This window comes from Rhinolophus hipposideros (assembly GCF_964194185.1).
Source record: "Rhinolophus hipposideros genome assembly, chromosome: 21".
Lineage (NCBI taxonomy): Eukaryota > Metazoa > Chordata > Mammalia > Chiroptera > Rhinolophidae > Rhinolophus > Rhinolophus hipposideros.
The window spans coordinates 41,831,749-41,841,801 of record NC_138067.1 but is presented as its reverse complement, the minus strand read 5'-3'; the positions used below and the strand labels follow the sequence as shown (position 1 = coordinate 41,841,801).

At 47.0% G+C, this 10,053-nt stretch overlaps 1 protein-coding gene across 1 annotated transcript; it reads left to right on the top strand.

Moving 5' to 3' along the window:
* Positions 1-384: 384 nt before the first annotated feature.
* Positions 385-1,742, top strand: IGFL4 (IGF like family member 4; the record flags this gene model as incomplete). The annotated part of the gene is made up of 4 exons (XM_081032502.1): positions 385-403; positions 1,076-1,126; positions 1,236-1,495; positions 1,656-1,742. 4 exons carry the CDS (start codon positions 385-387, stop codon positions 1,740-1,742), a joined length of 417 nt encoding a protein of 138 aa, XP_080888628.1.
* Between the last annotated feature and the right edge of the window lie 8,311 nt (positions 1,743-10,053).

The following is a 10,053-nucleotide window of genomic DNA, read 5'->3' as shown; positions in this document are numbered from 1 at the left end:
AGTATGGGAGTCTAAAAAAAGTCAGTGCTTTGTGGGGAACGTGCCAAGAAAGCCGGTGTTTGGTGGGGAATGTGCCAAGAAATTGTTTCTACTGGGTTTCCCCTTGCTAGAAAGCGTCCAAAGAAAATCATGTCAAAACTTTGAAAAGTCCCAACATACTATTTACTAAGGTTTTGAGCTATCTGGGAAGGTGGCAGACAGTTGGAACTGGTTCAGGAACACTTCCCTATTAGTTGATGTGGTTTTTCCTTACATTGACCTATTATTCTTCATGCTCCTCCCTTTCCAGCAGCACTGAGCTGTTGTAACGTGTGAGTCTATATAAGTCTCAGTGTAAGGTCCCACACCCAGATCTTCTGCTGCTCCACCAGGTAATGAAGAACCATGGTGCCCAGAATCTTTGGTAAGGGGGGCTCCAGCCCCAAGTCCAGCTTAAGTGTTATCACACCCGTAATGTATCTCTGAACTTCAAACTTAATTGTCTTTCTTATTTAATTCCTCACTTCCCACCTTGTAATCACCCCATGGTACCTCTAATTATATACAAATCTCTCTCCCAACCTGCAAATTTTTCAGAATATCAGCTCTTTCTTTTTTCCTTTTTTAAAGATTTTGTTGGGGAAGGGGAACAGGGCTTTATTGGGGAACAGTGTGTACTTCCAGGCTTTTTTCCAAGTCAAGTTGTTGTCCTTTCTATCGTAGTTGTGGAGGGCACAGCTCAGCTCCAGGTCCAGTTACCATTGTTAGTTGCAGGGGTCACAGCCCAGCATCCCTTGCAGGAGTCCAGGAGTCGAACCAGCAACCTTGTGGTTGAGAGCCCAATGGCCCATGTGTGAATCGAACCGGCAGCCTTCGGTGTTAGGAGCAGAAAGCTCCAACAGCCTGAGCCACAGGCCAGCCCAGAATCTTAGCTCTTTCCAGAGCCCTCCTTCCACCCAGAGTCAGTCTCAAAATCTACTCAAATCTCTCTTTATTACCAACAATGAAGGAAGCTCATTGACATCATCTTGGGGCCAATGATAGTGACCAGAAGGCTACTCTATAGCATGATTCTCATTCTCCTTCTGTTTCTTAGCTGCTATCTTCATTTTTGAAATCATGGGCTCACGCTCAGAAGGAGTCACAGGTGAGAACAGGTGCAGGGAGGATGGAAGGGGTGGCACCATGGGTGGGAGTCGAAGTTCCCAAGGATCTTAGACTGGTCCTTGGAGCCCATTCTGTCATGGCTCTTCCAGACACTGGACTCTTGCTATGCCAGCCAGCACCCATGTGTGGGGACCAGATCTTCAACCCCTTGGAGCAGTGCTGTGATGAGGGGACCATCCTGCCCCTGAACCAGACCCGCCTCTGTGGCCCCTACTGCACCTTCTGGCCCTGCTTCCAGCACTGCTGCCTTGAGTCCTTGGGCTCTCAGAATCGGGCTGTTGTGAGGTTTAAGGTCCCAGGCACGAAGTCCAACTGCATCTCCGCCCCCCTCACCAGGATCTGTGCCCAGGTAAGTGTGCGATTCTAGTCCAGGCTGGGAAAGGGGAGAGCAGGGGGTGGGCTTTGGTTGTCTGTGTTGCACCCTGATATGCAGTCTCTGCTGAGGTCCCCGTCACCCCATCTCTGAGAGAACATGTACTCTGTCCTTCTCTATCTCTCTCTCTCTGCAGGAGCACCTCCCCAACAAGCCCTCTATAAGAATTGAGTATTTTTGGACCATCCTGAGGAGCACAGACACAAGACACTCAAGATTCTGATATTTGCTGGTCAGTAGTCCTGCAACAAAGATTTTTAATAACCATAAATATCACTTTTTCTTCCATTTTGAAGACCATCATCCTAGCCCAAGCTACCATCACCATCTGTACCTCAGCAATCATCTAGCTGATCTCGCTACTTCTACTCTGCCCCCTTTAGTTTAGTTTGTAAATTGGAATAATCTTTTTAAAATATCAAACAGAAGAAAAATATTGTAGAAATCCCCACTCTGGCTTCCATGAAATCTGTGGTTAATCCCCATCTCCCACATGCTTCTTTTTCCCTTTTTACATTTAGTAACTACTTTTACACATCTTTAAATACTTCATTGTATTTAAGTGCTACTTAAAAATAGTGGTATACTTATCAGTTAATTTAGATGGTCCAACATGGACCAGAAAAAGTGGTAGTCGATTTAATCCTATTTCTTTCCTTTCTCTAGACCCCAAATGATTTTTGTACATCTGTGTGTATCCCAGTTGTAATAGGGAGATTCCACATTAATTGTCATGATTTTACAGATGCCATGTTTCCCCGAAAATAAGACCAGGTCTTATATTATATTAAAATAAGACCGGATCTTATATTAATTTTTGCTTCAAAAGATGCATTAGAGCTGACGGTACAGCTAGGTTTTATTTTCAGGGAAACATGGAAAGAATTGAAAGACTTGGTGGAAGAAATAGTTTTTATGTTTTTTTTGTTTGTTTGTTTTTATTAGAGCCCTTCTTGCTCCAAAAGAAATTTAAAAGTTCATCTATTAAAGTAATGGCTGTACGCAATGTCAGAGAGGTAGTATATTGGGAGGGTGGTTATCACTTTGTAAGGGACACAAATGATAAATGTCTATTACATTGTTTTGTACACCTGAAACTAAAAAAAAAAAAAAAAAAGACATACCACACACTGTCGGAGCCTGCCGACGAGACGAACGGTCCTGAAGTGGGGAGCGAGGATTGAGCAAAAAGAAGACAAGAGACAAAGATGGGATCGGGAGGGCAAGCAGTTCTCATTAGACTGCCGCACCTACTTTATTTTACAGTTCTCTTTTATGCTCACAAAGACAGTAAGATTACAGCAGTAAGATGACACAGCAATTACAAAGTAACCTTGTTGTATTTTGATGTTTGGCCCTGACTGTACTCCCACCTTTAGATAAATCCTTCTCCCCGGAACAGATGTTTTTTATCTGTTTCTTCTGTTTAGATAAGCTCTCCTTGGGATTTACTGCTGCTAAGTTGTGCTTGACTCATTTAGTTTAAGTCTTTATGAGTCAGCTCCCCACAATCACACACACAAATATAGAACTCTAATAAATTTGTATTGGTTTATGCTAAATAAATAAAATAAATAAATGAAAAATAAAGAAACAAAAACTCGTAGACACAGATAACTGTTTACTTGTTACCTGAGGATCAGGCAGGAGGGGAGATTGTAGAAGAGGATAAAGGGGGTGAAATGTATGGTGATAGAAGAAGAATTGATTCTGGGTAGTCAGCACCCAATGTGACATTTAGATGTTATATTACAGAATTGTATACCTGAAACCTATGTAACTTTACTAACAATTGTCACCCCAATAAACTTTACTTTTAAAAAAAAGTTTAGGGGACGGCCCCGTGGCTCATGCGGTTAGAGCTCCGTGCTCCTAACTCCGAATGCTTCCGGTTCGATTCCCACATGGGCCAGGGGGCTCTCAACCACAAGGTTGCCAGTTCGATTCCTCGAGTCCCACAAGGGATGGTGGGCTGTGCCCCCTGCAACTAAAATTGAACACGGCACCTTGAGCTGAGCTGCTGCTGAGCTCCCGGATGGCTCAGTTGGTTGGAGCGCATCCTCTCAACCACAAGGTTGCTGGTTGACTCCTGCAAGGGATGGTGGGGTGCGCCCCCTGCAACTAGCAACGACAACTGGACCTGGAGCTGAGCTGTGCCCTCCACAACTAAGATTGAAATGACAACAACTTGACTTGGGGGGAAAAAAAGTCCTGGAAGTACACACTGTTCCCCAGTAAAATAAAAAAACTTAAAAAAAAAAAAGGATGGTTAAAAAAAAAGAAGAAGAAAATATCAAGCAGGAAGCCATAGTGTCAGAGAACCTGGATCTTCAACCCCATCCAGCAGCAGCAAGGCTGCTATTCAACATTGTACAGGTTTTAACCAGAGAAATTAGGCATGTAAAAGAACTAAAAGGCATCCAAACTGGAAAGGAAGAAGTAAAACTATTTGCAGATTATGTGATCTTACAGATAGCAGGTCCTTTGAAAATCCACAAATTTTTAGAGCTAATAAAAGAATTCAACAAAGTTGAAGGATACAAGATCAACATACAAAAATCAGTTTTATTTCCATGCACTAAAATCAAATTAAGAATCCTAAAATCAAATTAAGAAAAACAATTCCACTTGCGATAGCATCAAGAATAAAAATTTAGGAATAAAATTAACAAAAGGTGTAGAAAAATACTACAATAAAGAGTATAAAACATTGTTGAAATAAATTAAAGCTATGTTCATGGATTGGAAGACAATATTGTTAAGATGATGATATTCCCCAACATAACCTACAGATTCAATACAATCCCTATTCAAATACCAATAGCCATTTGCAGAAATAGACAAGCTAATCCTAAAATTCATATGGAATTCCAAGAGACCCCAAATGGACAGAACAATCTTGAAAAAAAAAGAACAAAGTTGGAGGGTTCACACGTCTTGATTTCAAAACTTATTACAAAGCTAAGTAATCAAAACAGCATGGTTCTGGCATAAGAGTAGACATAGAGATCAATGGGACAGATTTGAGAAATAAACCTATGTATCTACAGCCAATTGATTTTTTTTTAACTTTTATTTATTTTAAGTGTGTTTTTCCAGGACCCATCAGCTTCAAGCCAAGTAATTGTTTCAATTTAATTGTGGAGGGCACAGCTCAGTGGCCCATGTGGGGGATCGAACCGGCAACCCTGGTGTTACGAGCATCGCACTCTAACCCCCCCAAGGCCAACTGATTTTTGATAAGCGTACCAAGGTCATTCAAAGGAAAAGAATAGGTCTCTTCAACAAATGGTGCTGGAGATCACTGCACTGTACACCTGAAGCTGAACAATAATGAATGCCAACTATAATTATATATATATATATATATATATATATATATATATATATATATATATATATATGTATGTATATACTTACAAGAAGCGGAGTACAGCATCAGGAATAGAGACAGTGGAAATGTAATGGCTCGGTGCGATAACAGAGGGATAGTGGATGGGGGAAGAGGGATATAAATAGTAAACGTGTAAGTATTACTTTGTCTTGTGCACCTGAAACTAAAAATAAAAATAAATAAAATTTTAAAAACGAAGTTGGACTCTTATCTCACACCATGTCTAAACAGTATATATTTAAATTATGTCCCTTGTAAAAAACATGTAGTTGGACTTACTTTTTTTTTAACCCAGCCTGACATTTTTAGTCTTAAGCTTGCAGTACTTAGCTTAATTACTACAAACTAAGTGGCTTAAAACAACAGAGGTGTGTTCTCTCTCAGTTCTGGAGGCCAGAAGTCCACACTCCCTCTGACGTCTTTAGGGGAGAATTCGTCCCAAGCCTCTTCCATCTTCTGCTGGATGCCGGTACCTTTGGTTTGTGGCTGCATCACGCCAATCTCTGCCTCCATTTTCACATCACCTTCTCTTCTGTCTGTAGTCAAATATCCCTCTTATAAGGATACGTATGGTTGTGCTAAGGGTCCACCTGGATAATCCAGGATAATCTCCCCATCTCAACGTCCTTAACTTCATCACATCTGCAAAGACCTTTTGGGGGATGATGTTGTTCTCGTTGTTGTTTTGCCAAATAAAGTAACATTCACAGGTTCCAGAGATTAGGACATGGGTATCTTTGCGGGGCGAGGGGAGACATTTTACAGCCTACCACAACCATTATATGACACAACGTTTCAAAAATACAGTAAATACAACAGTCCTAACCAATTAGGAGGTTGAAAGAAAATAGTAAAAATCAACTCGAGTGTCAAAGGTAAGAGGGCTGGTCTTAGGTGACCAGTGGCTCAGCAATATTATCACAGACTTGGTTTCCTTCTGCACCCTCTCTGCTTCTGGAACATTGGCCACACTAATTGTGGCTTCCCTCATGGTTGAAAACTAACTTCTAGAAGCTTCCATGGTTATATGTGCCTTCCAAGAGTGTCTATCTCCCTCTCAGCTCCCCAGAACAATCTCTCAAAAATGCAAAGAGGCTCACGTCTCGCCCATCCTGATATATTCTTCTGTGTCTCCCCAGTGCCCGCAGTGAGAAGTCCAGATTCTCAGTGTGCCAGACAAGTCCCAGCAATTCTGCGGACCTGGCTTCCCACATGCCCTGGTCCTTTACATCCCAGCAGCATCAGCCTTCTTATAGTTCCACAACATTACTCAGCCTCTTCTTCCCCGATCGCTCCTGCATAAAATTCAGTCACTCTTGGCCCTCAGTTCGTCAAACTGGGTTTCCACGCAGCACTATTAGGAGCAAACTACCGCTCGCCCCCTTGCGGCGGAAGGAGGCAACCGCAGAGAGCGTGGCCGTATCCTTTCCCCAGCAACAAGCCCACGCCGGGACGTCAGAGCTGACGGCCACCTGACACCTGCCAGACAGCACGCTAATCGCATCACCCACGTGAAATATAGTCTATCTGTGAATAACACGTATTCGTTTCTTTATTTACTGCCTGTCTCCCCCCACTAGAATGTGGGTGCCGGAACTTCTGTTTGTTCAAAGCTAAATCCCCAGAACCTACAGCGGGTAGATGGGGCACACAGTAGGCGCTCAATGAATTAGGTGGAATGGAATTAGCATCAATACTGCTCTTAGACTCAGGCCTGAGTCTCTCCCCACAAGACAAGGGATCCCAGGAGCAAGATGGGTACTCGCTCTGGACATGCTCTGGGACCCCGAGACCCCAGAATTCTCTAAACGGGCAGCCCCTAGCCTCCTTCCAGAGTCTGCATGGGCCTCTTCCCTGAGGCAGCGACGCAAGGGGGTCAGGTGCGAACCTCTCACCCAAGGGGCAGCGCTCTCTGGGGTTGTGGGCAGAGCTGGGGCAAGTGAGTGGGGGGCACAGGACACCCCATGGGGGGATAGAAGATAATTTGGGGGGGGCTGCGAGTTGGGAACCAGGAGCCTGCTCCCCAGAAGCCTCCAAGTTCCTGGGCAGGATGCTATGGTGTCTGAAAAGTCTAAGGCCCCACAGAGTTTTCCAGCCTCTGGTTCCTCTGAGGAACTTACTAGAACATTGCCTGCAGGATGGCGGGCTGTGAGCACTCTGTGGACACAGGTCACCTGAGTTAGCCCAGGTAAGGGACGAGACACCTGTAGGACATTGTTGCACGGGGCAGCCTATGGGGTCTCTGCTCCCGGTCCCCACATAAGAACGCAGGATGTGGCGAGGCCACAAAGGAACACCCACGGAGCCATAGGTAGGGGAGTCACACCACTATAGTCTCATTGGAGGCTGGATTCACACGACGTGCGACCTGCTGTCCACTTTGCTGCCAATCAACCAACTTCCCTCTCCAGCACAGCCGCAGCAGTTATATTAGTGGCCAATTGGCTAACCGGCTACAGCGGATGGCCAACCAGCCACAGCTGATGGCCATCCAATCACAGTTGATGGCCATTTACTACCCGAGCCAGCACTTTTCCACGTGAGGCCGAGAGCTCAGAAACTGCTCTCTGAGGCTTTGTCCCCGCACTCCACCCCTACAGGTTCTCGCCTCATAATCTACGCGACAAGCATCTTCCACGAGGGTCCCTGTGCCATATTAGCCTACAGGCACCTACGGACGAAAAGAAACAGTAGTCTTAGGAACCAACAATGGCAAATCCCTTCCATCTGGGAGGATACACGCTAGCTTTTCGTCCTGGGAAAGGAGGGTCGCTGCCACTGGCACCTTTCCCGGTTCGTGGTACCAGACCTTTATGGCAGTGCTTGGGGTCCCTTGCATAGTTTTAACATGTAACAGAACAGGGGACCCCATAATAGGCCATAGTGAGAGCACATAGGTTCCCTGCAAAATCATCCCGGTATCGGGACCTCCCTATACTACAGTCACTTGTGGTGGCCACTCAGCCACCACCCTGGCGTCACTTGCAAATCATGAGTCAAACCGGCCCCCCATGGGGCTATCAGGCCCAACCATCGACAGTGGGGGCTTTTGACCTGCCAGCGCCAAGTCCATTGCTGCCGTTCCCCTACTTTCAAGCATGTGGGTGCTGGCAGCAAAATGTTTCCATTTCTGCCATAGCCTGGCTTTAACAGAGTCTCACTGGTGGTAACCTGTAATTGAATGGGAGCGGCTGTTCGATGTAGCAGGGCTTCTACTGGTGCGGGTCCTCCCTTCTGTGGCCTCTCATTCAGGACTCTCAGGACGTCCCATAGACGTGAGGCCCAGTCACGCATCGCGGGAGGGTGTTTTGACACCCGGAGACCTTGCTTCAAAAGACCATTATAGCGCTCAATCATGCCAGCTGCTTGTGGGTTATACAGGGTATGAAACAACCATTGCACGTCCATCCTGGCAGCCCAGCGCTGCACTTACTGCCCCCTAAAATGGGTACTCCTGTCACTTTCAATGACTTGGGGGCGCCCATAGAGGGCGCACAGCGTGTAAAAGCGACCACTGTATGCCGCTGATCCGCAGCCGGACACGGCCAAGCAAACATCAACCCCGCAGCAGTGTCCACTGCTGTAAACGCGTATATCACATTGCGGGCCTTAGGCAGGGGTCCAGTGTAATCCACTTGCCAGGGAGTGAGGGGCACCCCGACTCGCGTAATCTGCTATGTCTCCCAAGGCAGCCTCTGTCTTTGGGGGCTGTCCTGGGCACAGACGACACAGTCATAGCAGGCATCTGCTATCTCCTGCCATTTCAAAGGCAGACCCCAGTGTCTGCTCACCTGCCACATGGTTCGGCTTCCAGCGTGCTGCAATTTCCTATGCAGCCAATGGGCCACATCAGTGGCAGGAGCCCGTTCTAACCATCGGACCCGTGCTAGGGCATCTGCTTCATCATTACCTGGGGACACTAAGGGGGAGTGACCTGTGACATGCATTAGGGTCACCTCCTTTCTCTGCCCTAGGTCCCAGAGGTCCTGCCACATGGCTTGACCCCACAGTGGACGGTGTCCTACCAACCAGTTTTGTTGTTTCCACATGGGGAGCCACAACGTTAGGCCCCGGAACACCGCCCAGCTGTCAGTACAAATAACTAGGGGCCCAGGCTCCTGGCTGATTACCATCCACACAGCCCGTAGCTCAGCCCACTGGCTATTCTGGCCCATCCCAGTATCAAACCAAATGGTGTCTGTTTTGGGCTGCACACCAATAGCCGTCCAAATAGCTGCAGCTCCTCAGCTAGAACCATCGGTAAACCAGGCATCCTCAGGTACTGGGGACTGTCCTTCTCTGTAGGGCGAGGGCTCCAAGTCCTCCCCTCTAGGCAGAGCGCTTGGCTCAGCCTCGGCTACAAACTCCACAGGCCCCAGGACCTGTTGTAGCTCTATGCTCAAAGGGCTTAAACTACGGGTGCTACATTGCTCCAAGTAGGCACCCCACTTGGCGAGGGTGGTCGTCTGTGCCACCCCCGTTTTGGGTCCCTGGGTCCATGTACAGACCCACCCCTGGACAGGATAGATTGTTCGAACCAACACCCATGCCGTTCCTGTGATGGCTTCTGTGGCCACTAGGGCTGCGTACACAGCAGCCAGATGTTTCTCTATTAGAGAATAGCGGACTTCCACTCCTTTCCATAATTAGGATCAAAATCCCACTGGCGACCGGAGACGCTCCTGCCGTTGCCAGAGGCCCCATCCGTACCCCTCTTGGGTTACGTGAACATCAAGTTCAAATGGGCGGCTGGGGTCCACTACTTACAGAGCCTGTGCCTGCTGCACTGCCCGTTTCGTGGCAATGAAGCTTTGCTCTGTAGCATCTGTCCAACCCCATGAGGCCCCCTTTTTTATCATGTTGTACAAGGGCTTTGCCATTTGTGCCAAATGGGGTACAAACGCCCGCCAATATCCTAGCAGACCCAAATACGTCTGCAGTTGGGAGACCTTGGTCGGCCGGGGAAAGGCTTGTATTTTGTCAAGAATCGCCTCAGGTATGACCTTTGTCTTACCCGACCACACGACACCCAAAAACTTGACAGATAAGCCAGGGCCTTGGACCTTTTCCTCATTCACCGCTCAGCCACGTGACTTCAGGTGGCGGAGAAGAGAGGGAGCTGCTTGCTCTAAATCAGAAA